Here is a 19,277-nt window from a genome sequence, read left to right as displayed (position 1 = left end):
ATCAAAATGTTGACTTATATTAACCCTTCCTCTGACTGTAATCTCTGCTAGACAGCTCCCCTTAAGGATCTTAGTGTCAGGGGATCTTAGAAGCTGACATTCCATCCAATGGAGAACATACTGGTAAGTGTATGGTTTAGTAAGAATGTCCTCTGAATTTTGAGGTAGAGCTATTCTTCTTTCAAACACACTTTATGACCTAAAGTAAATAAGTAAAATGTATTAGAAAGAGCTGCTGCACTTGAAACCATGCAGGTGAATCCAGGGACTCATGTGCCTGCACACCCAGTTCCTTAGGCAGCCTCTAGGGAAGCTTCTATGGAACTTCTACAAGGATTCCTTGGAGGATGATCCATAAATCTGTGTACTTAACAGCTGATTGGATTATATGTTGAAAATAGAAGTCTAAATCAGGTGCAATTAATGAAAATCTTTTTTTCCCCTTGAAGTCTATCTCTTCATCATAGAAGATAATAAAATTGATCTGGTGTAATCTTCTCTTTATAAGGTCAAATTTAATGCTGACCAATATTCCAGTCTTAGAACTATGAAACATTTGATGCTTTTTCAAAGTACCTAAAGAGTGTCAAGATTAAGGCAATATGTTTATAATTATGCAAGTTCAAGGAGGGCTAGGCTATGCTCTTGAGAGTGTCTGTGAATATTGTGGAATCCTTTGCTATGCCTGAATTTTCAAGAATGCTCTCAGTGCTCTGAAACAATAAAATACTAACCTGAAATCAGTGCCTGAAATTTTACAAATAGTTTTATAAAAATACAACGGTATCTACCTTAATATTTATTTTGGAGAATAATTATGTTAGTAACTGTTCAGATTGCTTTTAAAATTCCTATGTGAAAATTCTGTGAAATTTAATATTACTCTCTCCACTGGATTCAGCTTGTGGGCAAATAAGTTTATTGAACCTCACTCCTAACAACCCTAGAGAGAAGGGAGTGTTAAGTGTTTATTATTTTTTTGGTGTTTAATATCGATGTATAAATTTTACAATTCTTAAAAGTCCACAAAATAGTTAAGATTAAAGCAAGTCACAAATCTCACTAACCCTCAGTTTCTTCCTTTGTAAAACAAACTTTGTATTAAACCTACATCAAAAAATTATTATGCTGACAAAATGAGCTGATAGAAATGAAGTGCTCAGTAAATAGTAGTCTTTTATAAGAAAGTAGCTATGATTGCTATTACCATTATGAATAATGCTAGAACTACTGAAGCTGCTTATTACTTTTTTATATTTTGAAGAATATTACCTATAGAAGTTGTAGAATTGTGTCTGCAGGTCAACATGAAACTAAAGCCCAAAAAATACCTTAAAAGGTGAAGTTCTGGGATCCCTGGGTGGCGCAGCGGTTTGGCGCCTGCCTTTGGCCCAGGGTGCGATCCTGGAGACCCGGGATCGAATCCCACGTCGGGCTTCCGGTGCATGGAGCCTGCTTCTCCCTCTGCCTGTGTCTCTGCCTCTCTCTCTCTCTGTGACTTATATAAATAAATAAATTTAAAAAATATTTAAAAAAAAGGTGAAGTTCTAAATAAAGAAATATATTTTTTCTAAAGTTTTGTTTTATAAAGGATATTTAATATGTTTATTATCTTAATTATAGATTATTTATTTATTTATTTACTTATTTATTTATTTATAGATTTTATTTATTCATGAGAAACACATAGAGAGAGGCAGAGACATAAGCAGAAGGAGAAGCAGGCTCCCTGCTGGGACCCTGAGGCAGAACTCAATCCCAGGACCTGGGGATCATGCCCTGAGCTGGACACAGATGCTCAACCACTGGGCCAGCAGGAGTCACTGAATTATAGATTATTTAATTAAAATTGTGTCTTTGAGCCTATATTACTTTAAGCTAGCATATAATTCTATATATTGTTTTTATTAATGTCTTGAAATGTGCAAGGACTTGGTTCATCTTTTTGGGAAATGTGCTTAACCAGAAATAGATGTTAAAAAGGGCAACATAATTGAATTGTGAGAAAAAAGGGTGGCCAGCAATGAAATGTTCTCAAAAAGAGGAAAAGATTCAGCAAAAATTCAGCCTTTCAAAAGGTATTCAGAATGTGGGCTTCATATATTTTTGTGTGAATTTTCATATGTGATTTATCAAAAGTACATTTTCTAAACCAAATGTGAAGATTTTCAGGACTACCACTAACAGATCTTCTTTGTTAGTTGTCTAATTTTATATTGCAGAGAACAAGAATATATTTTGGATATGTTACTTGCTGAAAGTTAATTTTTGAAGAAACAAAGGAAAATAAAATAAATAAAAAACTATTTACATGGCCCAGTTTCCATGAACCATTTCTATATGAATCATTTACATGACCCCTATAAATGGAACACAGCTCAGTATATAACTTAAGCTTATATAGCCAGAAAAAACATTTTTCTCTTTTACAAAAATAATTGATTTTTTAGAGAGAGAGTGCAATAGCAAGAATAGGGGGAGCACCGAGGGGCAAAGGGAGAGAGAATCTTAAGGAGGCTCCACACTCCAATGTGGAGTCCAATGCGGGACTCTATCTCATGACCCTGAGATCATGACCTGAGCCAAAATCAAGAGGCCAAGGCTTAACTGACTGAGCCACCCAGGTGTCTCAAAAAACCACTTTTTCTGATTCTACTGTACTTACAGGAGTTGATAAATGACTTTCACTGGAATTATTTACAATTTTCTTAATTTAGATTACTTCCATTGTCATAATTTCTTGGAATATTTTATTGCTCTCCATAACTTCTTTTCAACTAACCTCAAAAAATTATTTTGCATTATATGTCTTCTAGACCAAGCTGCTGTTTGTTTCTTTGAAGTCTCACACTCAAACTATAGAAGGAAAAGAATCTGATGGCGTCATTCACTAACTAATATAGAATGTTATCTTATACAACTATAATTCTATTGAATTAGGTTCACAAATGAAATCATGAGAAGAATTTTGTGCAAAACCAAGACATGTGTTCAAGTATCAGTTTTATGTGTTATCATTTAGTTTGTTACTTTACATGATATTAGTTTCTTTACTCTAGAGGGAAATGAAAGCATACTATTTAATTACTACTTTCAACCATCATTGCACTTAAAAATGAAGGAGTAAACATTGTTCCCTAAGACTGGAAACAAAGTGAGAATGTCCATGCTCCAGTGCAATGAATATTGTAGGTGTCCTAACCAGTACAGTATATCAAGAAACAACATAAAAAGTATTCATATTATAAGGAAAAAGTAAAACTGTCTCTATTTGCAAATTATATGATCAACTACATTGAAAATCCTTTAATAAAGTTACAACAGAAAAATCCCACCCTAGTAGAACTGGTAAGTGAACTTAGGAAAAGGTAAAGAAATAAAAGGATAAGGGCAAAATTAATGAAATAATAAAAATATAATAGAGAAATACAATGAAACTCAATATATGTATTTCTATTTAATCACAACTAAAAATTAGAAAACATATTTTAAAACTAAAATATATTAGCATTGAAAATAACAAAATAAACTTATTGATATTTTTAACATACCTACAAGATTTATACTTTTAAAATTATGAAATATTATTAAGAAAACAGAAATTTGGAGAGATTTATCATACTTTTAGAGTGGAAGACTCAATATTATTAAGGTGTCAAGAATATTCAAATTCTTTTTATTTTTTAAGGATTTTATTTATTTATTCATAGAGACACAAAGAGAGAGGCAGAGACATAGGCAGAGGGAGAAGCAGGCTCCCCACAAGGAACCTGATGCGGGACTCAATCCCGGACCCCCAGATCACACTCTGAGCCAAAGACAGATGCTCAACTGCTGAGCCACCCAGGTGTCTCAAGAATCTTCACTTTCATTCACAAATTTAATGCTGTCCTAAACAAATTCCCACTAGACTCTATTATGAAAATCTGTAATCTAAGGTAGTTACTTGAATGTATACTCATTTGTCAAAATTTATCAAACTATACACTTAAAATGGCAGGTAAACTACATGGAAAAAGTTGATTTAAAAAATAAAGAATGTTTTACCCAATAGTCAACACCTGAGAAATCAGGTAATTTTATTTAGATAAAGTCTTATCAAATGTATTAATTAGGACTAATTTAAAAGGCCTGCCTAAACCACTGAAAATGCTAACATTTAGAATATTATAATAAAATGAATACCTTTATAATTTATAAGTGATTATTTGTCAAATATTTCTAATGTATGGGTCCTCTTTTGTTGATTTTTTGGGAAGAATTTATTTATTTATGAGAGACACACAGAGAGAGGCAGAGACATAGGTGCTTGGTGTTTGAGCATGGTTGAGCATCTGCTTTGGCTCAGGTCATGATCCCAGGGTCCTGGGATGGAGTCCCACATTGGGCTCCCCACAAGGAGCCTGCTTCTCCCTCTGCTTGTGCCTCTGCCTCTCTCTGTGTGCCTCTCATGAACAAATAAATATTAAAAAAATAAATTATGTATTATCTCAAATCAGGGGGTAGCAAACTTATGGCCTTTGGCTGCATTTAGTTGACCCTCTTATTTTGTATGGCCTATGGGCTAAGAATGATTTTAATATTTTAAGTAGTTGAAAAATTCAAGAGAAGAATAATATATTCTGACATGCGAAAGTTATGTGAAATTCTAATTTTAGGAACCACACCAATAGATACCTCTTTGCACTATAATGGCAAGGTTGAGTAATGGCTAAAGAAACTATGGCTCACAAAACCTAAAACATTTACTGCTTGGTGCATTACAAAAAAAAATTTTATTGACCCTTGTCTCAGATAATCTATTTTGGCTTTTTACTAACACTTTTTTTTTTTTTTTAAATCTTACTTATTTACTCATAAGAGACACACAGAGAGGAGCAGATATAGGCAGAGGGAGAGGCAGGCTCTCTGTAGGGAGCCTGATACAGGGATCATGCCTTAAGCCAAAGGCAACACTCAACCACTGAGCCACCAAGTGCCCGTCTTTACTAAAGTCTTGACTGGGTTTTCCAATGATCCAGTTGCCCCTTTACTAGTTTTCCTGCATAAATCCAATCATCCAAAATATTTGAATATTAGAACTGTCTTTCCTTTAAAATTCCTTGAGTCATGTGACCACCCAATGCAACTTCTGCTAATCCTTTTTATTTTTCCCATAGTAGGGTCCCGGGCACTTTTCTCCACCCTCTTTTCCACTGTCATCATTTTTATTCTTCTGGGTGCTCTCAGTTTTTTACATTTTCTTTTGCAGGTCAAACTATCTGTGCTTTTTTCTTTGCAAACTTTGTACTAATGCCCTGTGACTTTGCAAAGACTGCTTTAGTTTCTAGGATTCTCCAAAGACTGTAAGGATTTTTTTGCATTCCTCTTAGTATTTGGCATCATTTTTTCAGCAGGTAAAATTAAACCTGACCTGTGATTATTATACATTTAGAAATTTGATTTTTGAGATTTGTGGGGTGTTGTAATTCATCAACTTCATTCAACCACTTCACTTTTTCTCTTTTTTAAGATTTATTTGAGAGAGAGTACAAGCATGAGTTGAGGGAAGGGAAGAAGGGAGAGAGTCTTCAAGCAGACTCCTTGCTGATCATGGAGCCTGACTTGGGGCTCCATCTCCATGACCCAAGAGATAATTACCTGAGCCAAAACCGAGAATTGGATGCTTAACTGACTGAGCCACCCTTATTCAGCCGCCCTTATTTTATCTTTTCTTATGTTATAGTAGTAACAATTTTTCTAAGGATTATTGGATTAAAAATGAATTTTCATAAAATAAGTACTTGGTAAGTGACTTTAACATCCAGGAATTTAGGGTGAGTATATGCTTTATTTTCCTTAGGACACATTTGTATTATACTCCCCTTTACTCTCACACATGTCCAATTTGAATGATAAAGTGTCATGTTCATCTAGTTACTAGGCCCTGATTATACTGCTTGAGGCCCTGTGGTGAATCACCTCCACCCACTGGGTGATGCCCACAGTGTTGAGGTACTAATGATCACATTTCGTTATCAAGCCCATTTTTCCAACCCTAGGGAGCATTTTGTCTCCATAGGCCTAACTGCTATCAAATGTTAGTTTCCTCTCTTCATGCTCTGTGAATCCTTTGTTGACTGTGGAGAATCTAAGCAGGCACCATTTCAAATTTATTTAATGTACAGAGACTACTACCTTTTCATTTTTTCAGTGTTAAGCAAATTTCCTGAATTCATCTTAGTCATCCACTCTTTGCTCTCACAGGAGTCTTGCCAGGGAATCCCAGTTAAAACATTCTGTCCTTTTTGGGAAGTGATATGACTACTTTATAATAACAGAACCAGTTTGTAAAGAAGCCAGCTACCAGGGGGCTTTCTGAAAGAATTTAATAAAAGATCTGTAGCAAAATAAATTTAACTTTATACGCAAATTTAAATCAAGCATTAGTGGGAAGAATTCTGTAGTGAGGCTCTTGCTATTTCCTTTGAAAATAAAGAGTTTAAGGTAAGGTAAAACAGAACTCCTGCTAGCACTGGTCAGCAAGAGATGAAATTTTATGAGCTCAGCATGCTTAATGGCCTTCTCGTGTATATACCATTTGAGGAGACTTTTGAGTAAGGCAATGTAAGTGACTAGAGCAGGAAAGAGTGTTCATTGAGAAACATGCTGGTTAAGCTATGAAGCAGCTCTAGCTAGTGATCTCTGTTGCTCATTCTGAGAGAAAGATGTTCAGCTTGAAGTCATTCTGGAACATCTTCATTTGCCAGAAGATCAAAGCCACTGGACTGGCAAGAGAGCCCATGGTTGAGAAGGGCTCTGAGGCAGACTAATCCTGCATTCAGAGAACTCTATGCAAGTGCTGCTCAGAGCCTTTGACTCAAGATGACTGAACATAAGGAGTCAAGAATCCCTCTTTGAAAACACTTTCAAGGGCAATGGCTAGCCTTGTGAATAGAAGAATGGCCTAGCAAAGAGGTTTAGTTGTCAAATCATAAGGAATTTTTTTGTTTATTTTTGAGACGTTTATTACTAAATGACATTTTATTAATTTTAAATAAATTTGAATTAGTAATTAAGTTAGTAAATTTATATTAGCTATTAAATCCAATAATATATTTTTATTACTTTATATTTTGTTTTTAGCCTAAAAACTTACAGGGTACTGATTGTTTAGCCTCAAATAAGATGTTTGGCTATTTACTACATTTCAAAAGTAACTTCTGCTCAGTAAACCTTCTAGAGAAAAGAATCTGAAAAATACCATTTATAAAATGATGACTTAGAAAATATATGTTGGCATACCTAATAGAAAAAAGGGATATTGAGAATTTTATATTTCCAGTATCCAGTTTATTTTCAGTAAATGATGTAGTTTCAAAGAGAGAAAATATTCCAGAGACTGATAGCAAAATGTCTGTAAATGAAATAAGGCATTTGAGGTCACACTCTGATAAGGGTAAGTAACAAGTTAAAATCTGGGGTCTTAGGGCACCTGGTTCAGAACATTTCCCTTTTATCTCAGGAAAAGGAAATAGCCCCGTGTTTTTACACAACAGGAGCCCTTCTATGCCACTGACTTCCCTTTGTTGATGGGCCAGTTATAAACACATAAATTCCCCAAATTACTTTTTGGGCAGTTTGTTGAAGAATACCTAACCTATAATGCTCCTCTCTGCTACCTCAAATTCAGACATATTGCCCTTCTTCTGTTCCTTGTATTGCCAGATGTGCCACACTTTCTGGCATCTTTATACTTCCTGTCTTTTCTAACCAGATGCTTTCTCCAAGAACTTGCACAGCAGACTTGTTCAGTCAAGTCTGATCCATAATTACTTTTATATTATCCTGTACGGATCCAGAGAAGGAAAGAGCATCTCTCACTTCAGCCACTCTGTCTTCTCTCCCAAGTTTATGTTTACATAGTGTTTATCATGACAAATGACATATTATATGTCTCTTGTCTATTTATTGTGTCTCTCCTCAAAAAAAAAAAAAATGTAGGCTTTATGAAAAGGTGCTTTTTAGACCTTTAAAATGAAATCAGATTTTAGGCTTTTTTTACAATTAAATAAAGTGATTGATTTAGTTGTCAAATTTGTCACTTGTTTGAAACATAGTCACTGGACCTCAAGGAATTAATGGCAAGAAAAAAATTACTTTGTTCTATTTTATATTACAAAAAGTGACAGACACTAAGAAACTACCTTGATAAATACTTTCACAAAGAATTAAAATTCTCTTGATCTTTGGTTTAAGATAGTTTTAAAAGTACCAAAGATTCTACTATGGATTGTACTTTGTGGCCATAAATGGATAGACATGTCTGTGTTCCTCTCACTACAAACTTCTATAAAATGAATATATAGTTGTTTTATTTTTTTATTTTTATTTTTTAAGATTTTTAAAATTTATTTATTCATGGGAGATACAGAGAGAGAGAGAGAGGCAGAGACACAGGCAGAGGGAGAAGCAGGCTCCATGCAGGGAGCCTGATGCAGGACTCGATCCCAGGTCTCCAGGATCACACCCTGGGCTGCAGGCGGCGCTAAACCACTGTGCCACCGGGGCTGCCCTATAGTTGTTTTAAAAGTCCTTCATGTTACCTTGTTCAGGTGACAAGATTCCTTCTTAAAGATGATGACAATTGTAGAGTAGCTCCATGAGACTTCTTGATTGTATGCACTAGCTGTTGGGTTGTGGAAGAAAGAGAATGGAGTTTGTGGAACTTGCTGAAGTGTATTTTACACACATAATCCTCCATTATCAGACCCTTGGTATTAGAGGTTCTGAAAAGTCACAAAATTATCCACAAATTTAGTAATTTAAAATATGTTTTATATTGTCTTATATTGCACTGTTTGGAAAAGAAATCAGAAATTTAATTAAAGTCATAAAATATAGCAATAGACTATAACAAAAATTATTTCTAACCCTTAAAAATGGCTATAAAATACATTGTAATGAGTCCACAGTGGTCTATTTACTAAAAAAATATGAAAATAAAACCAGGGATTTTTGCATATCTTCTATTAAAACCAAAATGAGTGATCTAGGAATTAATTTAGACTACCTGCTTAACAAATTTTATATCAACAATACATTTATACAAGCTTAGCTCTTCCAACAGATTTTGCAAATTTAACTCCGGGAAGACAACCCAATTTTAGGTTTGCCTCACAGTCCTCCATCTTCAAGGAAATTCCCCTTCTTTTGAATATCATTGTGACCCTGAGTAAATCAGATCATTTCTCAAGTTTGGATTTGCATTTGTAAAATAAGGAAAACAAACATACTGGCCTAGCAATATTGTTGATCTGAGTTTGAGCGGGATAACATATGCACAACACTAAGTTTTCTAGGATGTTGTAAATGCTCACTGAATTTGCTTTAGTATTACAGTGTAGTAATACAAAGAATTTGTTATGTGTATTAGTCAAAATAACAAATTCTGTCTTCTCTAACACAACCACACGCATCCCAGTAGATTATTTCATTGATCATTTATTTATCATTTATACATTTTTCTGATGTTAGCCAGTTTTCCTGAATAAGTCTCTACTAGGTAATGACTCAGTGATTCAGGATTTTCCAATCTTTTTACACTGTCATCTTTATAACGTGGCCTCCACTGTCACTGGACAAAGGGAAGAGACAGTGGATGATTGATTAAGAAGTTTCATATAACCATACCTCAATGTGGCATAATTCTCTATACTTCCCATTGGTCAATACTCAGTCAAATGAGACCCAAGTAAACAACAAAGGAGCAGGTAAATGTGTTCTTCCTTTATGTCTAAGGAGAATAAATGTGATTAGTGAACACCTAATCATTCCTTGTCACACCCTTTGTTCCAGTTATCACTGCTGTGCAACAAATTATCTTAAACTCATTGGCATTAAACAACCACCACTATATTATGTTCACAGATTCTATGGGTCAAGAATTCAGAAAGGGCATAGGCTTGTTAACTCACATATCTGATATCTGAACTCAATACAGAAAGACTAAGGAAAACTACATTTAGCATTCGTGGCTTGGCTTTCTCAGAGCATGACAGCTTCCAGATAGTTGTTAGTTTCTTGTTGTTTTTTTTTAATATATTTTTGCATGGCATATCAGAAATCCAAGGATAAATGTTGTGGCTAACAAAGCGTGTACAATATTTCCTTTTCTACCTGATCTCCAAAATCATGCACTGTCATTTCTGTCATAAGTTATTGCTTATAAACAAGTCAAAAGCTTCTCCAACTCAAGAGGAGGTAACAAGAACTTCACCTTTCAGTGGAAGAAGTATAAAGGTCAAAAGGAACATACAGGATGGGAAATAATATTGAGCCCATCTTTGGAAAACATAACGTTGCTCCACTTATTATAATACTCATCATTGTCACTGTCATTATTACTACTAATTTTTTACTGATTAACTTTGTTACCATAAGTTAGCTTTAACAGCTTACTACTTTTAAGTAGGAAAATAAATCAGAGGAAAAATTGCTAAAATGTTGCAGATAATCATTTGTTTAGTAATAACTTTTGGAGATTTCTCATTCATAAACTATTCTAGTTAATAGAATATAATATTTTATAATAGAATAATAATATTTAAATTACCACATTTTAATGTCTTCTATAACTGTATTCATTGCCTATTTAAGATGTTAAGCTATATAAAGTCTTTCTGATACCTCTCTCTAAAAAGTTCCCTCAAAATAATAATAACTAGAAAGTACAAGATAGAATAAGTCAAATTTCTTTTTTTAATGTTTTATTTTATTTTATTTTATTTTATTTTATTTTATTTTATTTTATTTTATTTAAAAAAATATTTTACTTATTCATGAGAAAGAGAGAGAGAGAGAGAAGCAGAGACACAGGCAGAGGGGGAAGCAGGCTCCCTGCAGGGAGCCCAACATGGGACTCGATCCTGGGTCTCTTGGATCACACCCCGGGCCAAAGGTGGTGCTAAACCACTGGGCCACCGGGCTGCCCAATAAATTGATTTCAATTTTAAAAAGTCTTGAAAAGTGTCTGTAGAATATAAAATTGTCATGAACTTAGGTGACAAAGAATGAAGAAAGCATCACATTAAGGAATAATTTTCTACCTGTTATATAGTCTCCTCAGTCAACCTCTGGAAAGATAATTGAGTACCTTCTGTCTCCTAAGCACTGTGCTAAGTTTTAAGAATACACACATGAGTGAAGCATGATCCCTATTCCTAATTAACTAGTATTCTCATGAAATAAGGAGAAATGTGAGCAAATGATACGGATTTATAGTAGTAAGTGCTATGATAAAAGCATATAGAATCATCATCGGCAATTAAGAGTTTTTAATTCTGTCATGGAGAAGACTATGCAAAGATGTAATAATTTGGTGACATTTGAGTTGGCTTTGTTGTATGGATAGGAGTTATATGGTTGGAATTGTGGTTTGATATTTGCAAGGAAATAGAAGTAAAGTCATGTTTAGAGAATTATAATTAGGCCAGAGTGCCTGGACTCCAGTGTATAGGTGGGGAAAGACTGGGTAATAAAAAGAATCCAGCTTATTAATATATTTTATGCCATGTCAAAGATACATAACTTTGACAAATGTCAAGAGGAACAGAATCACTAGGCTTGGCACAGAATATTCAGGATTCATTCCATGGGGTTGGATGGGGGAGTATCTTCCTCCTCCCCTGCCACAGCCATCCACTGCAAGCTCCTAATGTTTGAAAATTGAGTTTCTTTTAGCAATAGAGAAAGTAGAAATTAGTGATTGGTTAGACAACAAACAATCCTTTACATTATATTGACTATTATAAGAGAGAAGGAATTTTAATCACATGCTAATTTACTATTTATGTCTCACTAAATAAATTGATCAAGTGTAATTTTCAGGGATTGCTCTTCCTTAGGATATGAAACCTCTTCAAAAGGGATTTTGGAAGAATAATAAAGATAATGGCAATAATGATGATAATGATGATGATGATAATAATAATAATAATAATAATAATAATAGAAAATAAGTGTTGTCTTTGGAACCAGCCAGCAGTTTTGTATTTGAAATGAGCTAAAGCCAAGCATATGCCAACAGTATTTCTAACTGCCTAACTCCCTTGTAGGAGATTTAGGAAATCAGACTGACAGTCAGGCATGCTCACCACTGGAGCAGCCAAGGTGAAGGGATTGAAGTGCTATCTTGCCAGCTTCAGGGACTCATTGAGTCTGTTCCAGAATATAACATGCCACTGATTACTGAGGATTTTGGTGTTAAATTGACGGAAGAAATTGCTAATCAAAATGCAAGTGGGAGATGTAAATGCAAAAAGATATGAACTCACCAATTAATGCACAGAGAATCATTTTCTCCTTCAGATGCCTTGTTTCGTTATTAAATCTGAAGCTTTACACGTTAGCTTCAAAAGAACCACATCAATCAGAGGTTGAAAGACAGTGTGTTATGCTGTGATGAGCACTGGATTAGAAATTGGAAGACCTTGATCTTGGTCTCAGCTACATTATATAGTAGCTGAGGAGTCCTGATTTCCTACCTTAAACATATTGTTATTCAGTGTCCTAATGCATAAGAGGAGATCATCACACCTGTCTTGCTTATAATCACACTTTTTAGGGGGTCCTTCCTTCCTCCTTTCCTTCTCTCTCATTCTTTGAGCTATTCATAGAATTATTTTGGTTCATTTATTTTGATATGTTTTTATTGAATACCCACTATCTACCAACATTTGTCTGGTATTTAGGCATATACAGATAGATAAGATACGGAAGATCTTTACTCACTTGGAGTTTATATTCTAGTGAAGAGAGAAGTAAACAATTAAAGAAAGATATTGGCAAGGCAGTTATGATGGATGATATAAAAGAAGTAAGCAGGATGATGTGATGGAGAGAAAACTGTCATAAGAGATAGCAACATTTTAAATACAGTAGTCAGGGAAAACCTCTCTGAGGAGATCAAATTTGACTTAATATGAATCAGGATGATTCAGCAATTTTAAGATGGAAGAGTGTTGCAGGCAGACTTGAATAAATGCAAAGATGACAAGATAGGGGAAACGCTGGTAACACCTGAAGAACAAGAATGAGGCACTGTGTTTAAACTTAGTGAAGGGAGGAAGAGTAGTGATATAATATTATTTTAGAGAGTTAGAGAATAGATTATTTTGGCTATTTCAGATACATAGATAGTTTGGATTTTATTCCAAAGTATTGGGGACTATTAAAATATTTCTAACATGTGAATGGCATGATCCTATTTGTATTATTTTTTTAAGATTTTGTTTATTTATTCATAGAGACACAGAGAGAGGCAGAGAGACAGGCAGAGAGAGAAGCAGGCCCCCTACAGGAAGCCTGACATGGGACTCGATCCCAGGTCTCCAGGATCACACCCGAGGCTGCAAGTGGTGCTAAACCGCTGCGCCACCGGGGCTACCCTCCTGTTTGTATTTTAAGAAGTTCTCTCTTGCTTTTGTTGACTGGTGACTTTCCAAAAGACCTCTAAAATGTGTTTATCAAGCAAAACTAAGTTTATTAGACTTAGAGTAGTAAATGGTCTTATTAGTATCTTAAAATGGGGAAATTAGGTGAGGCTTTTTATATCATTTTAAGGCCTGTGCTGAGTGATTTTATTTTATTTTATTCATTCATTCATTCATTCATTCATTCATAAAAGACACAGAAAGAGAGGCAGAGACATAGGCAGAGGGAGAAACAGGCTCCATGCAGGAAGCCCGATGTGGAACTTGATCCCAGGACTCCAGGATCACACCCTGAGCCAAACAAAGGCAGATGCTCAATTGCTGAGCCATCCAGGCATCCCATGCTGAGTGATTTTAAAGTGCACTTCCCAGAGGAAAAACTGGTTGGGATTTGGTGATACAGTATATATATTTGGATGGGAGAACATGGTGAATTGAAGATCTTGAAATGAATATAGATGAACTTGTTAGTCTTGATGATTTAACAGGTTAGCTGGCTCAGTTTCTCTTCCAGGAGCAGGTATTTCCTAGAAAAAGCAGTTCGGTTATTTTTGCTTGATCTTAGTATTATGGACACAGGAATAAAAAAGTCTTCCAGTCCCATTATTGTTTAGCACAAGAGCAGAGAATTCTGTTGTTTTCTCACTAGTCCATGGAAAATATGTTGTTGGGGATGGGACTGGCAAGAGAAGAAGTGAGAATATCACATAGGAGTCTGTGGTAGTCTTCTAAGGTAAGAGATTCTGTTGATGTAGATTAGCTCTACACTGTTCAATGCAATAGTTGCATGTGGCTATTGAACACTAGAAATTTGGCTAGTGTGAATTGAGATGTGCTACATGAGTGTAAAACCCACAACAACTTTTGAACACTTAGCAATAAAAAAAGAATAGAATATATCATCTATTTTTTATATGTGGCAAATTGACACTAGTAATATATTTTAACCAAGTATATCCAAAATACAAACTTAACATTTTTTAAAGATTTTTTAATTTATTCATGAGAGACAGAGAGAGAGAGGCAGAGACATAGGCAGAGGGAGAAGTAGGCTCCTCACAAAAAGCCCAGTGTGGGACTTGATTTCGGATCCTGGATCCTGGAATCACGCCCTGAGCCTAAGGCAAATGCTCAACCACTGAGCCACTCAAGCATCCCAACTTAACATGTTTTAATTTTTATTTATTTTATGAATGTGACTGCTAGGGAACTTAAAATTGCATATGCTGCTTGCATTATATTTATATTGGACAGTTGGATTAGAGAGTTGGTAAAAGAGGTGGACATATTTGAAACTTATTTTAGAGATAAAATATACCAAATTTGCTGGAAATAAATGTGAAATTAAAGGAAATTGTAGAAAGAAATTTGCCTCTTGGATGTCTTGTTTTGGGTCATTATGTGGATGGGTGACTTAATGAGCTAGTGGAAAAGAAACCAATTTGGGGTAGAAGTTTAATTACATTTTAGTGGGCTCATTAGATATTAAATTTGCTTATTTTATAGATATATAGGTCACTGGATATTTGATTTGGGAACTTAGAATAAATTTGATCTATTATAGAAATATGTTTTCCCTTAGCATAAAACATAACTCACCTTTGGAGAGAGTATATTAGAAAAGAAAAAAAATATATGTATATGGGAACAAACACATTTAAAATTCAAGCTGAGGAGGAGTAGATAGCAAAGGAAACTGACAAGAAGTAAGAGAAAAAATGAGAAGAAAATCAAGAGTGCTGAGTCAGGGACACCTGGGTGGCTCAGCCGTTGAGCTTTTGCCTTGGGCTCAGGGGGTGATCCCAGGATCCGGGATCTGGGATCGAGTCCCACATCGGGCTCCCTACGTGGAGCCTGCTTCTCCCTCTGCTATGCCTCTGCCTTCTCTCTATCTATCCTATGAAAAATAAATAAAATCTTAAAAAAAAAAAAAAAAAGAGTGCTGAGTCAGAAGCCAAGGCAAGAGGTTTTCACCTGTGTAGAATGTCACATAGAGAACCGGTAAGTTAAGAAGATAGGTTCACTGTATTTGGGGACATAGATGATCAAATAGGTTTAGATATTCAGGGTATTGGTGTCAGGGTTTCTTGAAACTGATGACTAATGCTGCATCAGGCAAAAGGAGCTAAATACTGCAATTATAAGTTGAGAAAATGCCGGCCTGTTGGGACCAGAACACCTCCGTAGAGCTTAGATAGAAGTAGAGAATTTGGGACAGGAAAAGAGAAATCAGAATTTTTGAAATGAGTAGTGCTCTAAGAGAGAATTTAAAAAGTTCTCCCTTTCCCTTTGGAGTCCTTAGGACATTCTGTGGTGTCCTCACACCATAATGGGAGAACATCAACAAAATAAACCTGACACCCTGACAATGACTAAACCCACACTCTGAAAGTAAACTCTTTATGTAGGCATAAAGTCATAGAATTGTAAATATTATATATAGGGTTTTGATAAAAACTTGATAAAAACTGTGTGTCTTGATTCTAGCCCAGTTTTTTTTTTTTTTTTGTCTTTTTTTTCTAACATTGTTTACTATTGAATCCCTGTCCTTATGGTTATCTGCAAAGTCATTAGTCTGTGTACTTCTGAGAGAAGTTTCTATAAAGGTAATCTTTACCTATCAATTTCTATGGAGAGATTAGCTTTGCTCCAATATGTTCTGCAAAATCCTGCCGAATCCACATTCTATTCTGTTAAATCCAGGGTTGGCTTTTGCCTAGCCCTCAGTACTTTCTGTAATGTAAAGATTTAGTTCTACCTGTCTTTCCTCTTCCAATTATATTTTAATTACCCTAATTAGTTTTCTTGCCATAGATGCAATGAGAAGAGCAGTCTCAAATCACTTTTCGGAAGAAAGCACCACTTCCTGCTTGGGCCAAGTTGAAAACAGATTCATCCACTGGCAATCTATTTGTTGTGTAATAATAATAAACATTCCTCCATCTTGAATCACTATCTTGTTAATAACTTTATACCGAATTTATAGTAAACTACAAAGCCACTTTGTAAAAAAAAAATTTGAATAAAAACAAATATTAGTCAACAATAGCTTTTTTATTATAAGAGTAATGCATGCTTTGATAACAAATTAAACAACACAGACTAGTTTATGGTAAACATTCAAACCCTGACTATTCCTACTCCCCTGCTGCAAACTGTTTTCTTCCAGTGCTAATTGCTTTTAGCTCTTTTGTTTGTATCCTTTCAGATCATTTTCTACATAAATTCTAACACATATACTTGATTGTCTATGTATTATCTTTTGTTTATTTGTTTGTCTTAGCAGAAATAAGACCATTCTATAACTACTGGAAGCTTGATTTGATTTTTATAATTCCATAATGTTACACATTAGGTTCTCTTAGTTTCAGCCTCAAATAAAAGTTAGCATGAACCCATAAAATTCCTGGTGGTACATCTCTTTCTTATAAGTTTTCCTGTAGTGGGAAAAGTATGAAAGAGAAGAAAGGGAGAAAGGCAGACAGAGACAAAACACAAGGAAAAGTGGAAGCAGTCATTTGAGGTCATGGGTAGAAAAACAGGGAAAGCCAACATAATGTCATTAGTGGAACGTTGCATTACTGCCAAAGTTAAATTCCAAAATGATAGAGCTGAGTTGAGTAAAAAATCACATAGCTCAAATTTTAGAAGACTTTGAGTTCTGTAGAGGTGAAGTGATATATTGCCTAAGTGCATACAGCTTAGTGTCAAAGTCACAGATCTCCTGACTCCACATGCAGTGCATTTTTGATGTTACAACAACCACAGATGCAAATCAACAAAAAGAGAAACAAACACATTGTATTGACCAAATGCACTTGTAATACAATGTATTTAGTAGAACATTTTGTATTAATTAAATACATATATCTTTTTAAGAATCACGTAGAGAATTGAATTTGAAGTCATTGGCTAAGAACAGGAACATACTAATATAAGGACTGAAGAAAAGAACAAGTGACAAGTAGCTTGGGGAGAAGGTCAAATTAGCTTCTCTGGAAGAGAAGATGAAGTAGGAAGATCAAGGGAAATAATTTAAATGTATTGAATTTGTTTAAGAAGTGAACTAAGGGAAAATGCCCTTCAGTTTAAAATAAAATTCCCAACAGAAACTGAGAAGATCAAGTAGAGGTAAAAGTTATATCCTTGAGCTGCTGATACAGAAATCTAGCCGGAGGGGAGAAAGTTTTGTTGAGAGATGGTTACCTGGCAGGAACTGTACATACATTCTCTCATTTCACCCTTAAAGAAACCCTTGAGGAAGGGATTCAAATAGCCATCTTATTGGCAAGAAAGGGAACAAATCATTTACAATTACTCTCCCAAAGTCAATCTGCTAGACAGTGTCCAACAGGGTTCACAATTAAGCATTTTTATCTGGTTCCAAATCCTGCATTATTGTGCGACCCATACAGCCTTTATTACCCACTAAGCTAAAAGTGATCTTAGTATTGTATCTAGAGTTTCTGGGTATAGAGGTGTGGGAGACTGATTTTATTATTTCTGAACTATCCTTAAAAATGTAGAAAGCTTAATTAAATTCAGTTATAAAGAAGATAAGATTAAGAGGGGGAGGTTGCTAGGTATTGCACATTGTTTTTCAAAGGTTTTCTAAGTATAAGCTTCCTGTCATTTACCTATGCTGCTGTTCCCTACTGAATAACTCTGCTTGTTCAGAGCTTGAAGAAATTTGAGTAGATAGAGATAGGAATGCATAGCCAAGTAAACAAATCAAGGCTGAAAGCTGCTCCCTTAACTAAAACTTCTACCCGCACTTCAATTCTTACATTTGCATTGATTTTGCAAGTTGGCCCTAACAGAGTCTTGGAGTCAAAAATGGGACAGGGCTAGACTCTAACATAGAAATTTTATTTTCTCAGAATCCTGTTAATATTTTATGCGAATATGGACTTGCTTTGCAGTCAGTCCTCATCTGGTTCTCCCATTTGCAAATTTGAATTCATATCCTTCTTTAAGAAACAATTGTTTCAAAGCTAAAGCTATTCATCTGCAAGAGCAGAGCTTTTTGAGCGGTAAGAAAAAAAGATTTTTGAAAAGCCCAATTTTAAAGAAGAGATATAAAATTTATCAATAACAAATAGATTTAAGAGAGTCTAGAGGAAAAGCTGGAAAAGCCCCCCCCCCCCCCCCCCCCCCCCCCCGCTGTGTATTTTAGTAGTTTTATCTGCTTTGAGGGGTCAGAGTAACAAAGGAAGTCTGAGACACCAGACTTGTCTAGACCATATGGGAAAAATGAGTGGGCATGTGAAGCTCTCCTGCTCCTCCCCGATGAGTACTTTAGTGCTCCATGACAAGGAGCTAATACCTGCAGAGTGCCAAATCACCACTGAGTGATAATTTGTCACCTATACTGAAAACTTTCTTCCTGTTGCTGTTCAGAGATAGCCACCGACATATTGCCTGGATTATAGAAAAGTGACTCTTCGGTATCTCTAGACTTTGCTTCTTCCTATTGGAACTACTATATGGTCAACTTCCTTTATAGAGACTCTGGAGGATACTTAAAACCATCCTCTACTCATAAAACCAAAAGGGAGAGAGACAGAGAGAGCGGGGCTTTGGATGCAAAATTATTTTGAAGGAAAAGCCTAGTGCACAGTTTAAACGATTTGAAGTGCCTGCTGCATGCTGAGCTAGAGCACTGGTGAACTCTGCCGCCCTTTCAATATGGTACCCCCCAAGAAGATGCTTTATGGCTTCTGGGTCCTTGTTGACTATTTCATTTCTAAGTTCATAAGTAGACAGTGGAGGGACATGGAACTAGAACTGTCAGAAAGGGATTCT

At 35.3% G+C, this 19,277-nt stretch overlaps 1 protein-coding gene across 5 annotated transcripts in view; it reads left to right on the top strand.

The window, feature by feature from the left end:
- Positions 1 to 19,277, top strand: part of CTNNA3 (catenin alpha 3) — a 1,666,571-nt gene that overhangs the window by 1,346,563 nt on the left and 300,731 nt on the right. Inside the window, exon 14 of one of the 5 annotated variants that reach the window (XM_038534071.1) lies at positions 16,287 to 16,698. The exons of the other annotated variants lie outside the window; for them this stretch is intronic. Within the exon in view, the coding sequence (XP_038389999.1) occupies positions 16,287 to 16,295 (9 nt within the window). The 3' untranslated portion in view covers positions 16,296 to 16,698. Of the gene's footprint in view, positions 1 to 16,286; positions 16,699 to 19,277 lie in introns of those variants that run through there. 5 annotated transcript variants of the gene reach the window in all.

The sequence above is a fragment of the Canis lupus genome, chromosome 4, assembly GCF_011100685.1.
Source record: "Canis lupus familiaris isolate Mischka breed German Shepherd chromosome 4, alternate assembly UU_Cfam_GSD_1.0, whole genome shotgun sequence".
In the NCBI taxonomy this organism is placed as follows: Eukaryota; Metazoa; Chordata; class Mammalia; order Carnivora; family Canidae; genus Canis; species Canis lupus.
The sequence above is the reverse complement of the archived record's forward strand: the minus strand, read 5'-3'. Positions and strand labels throughout refer to the sequence as shown.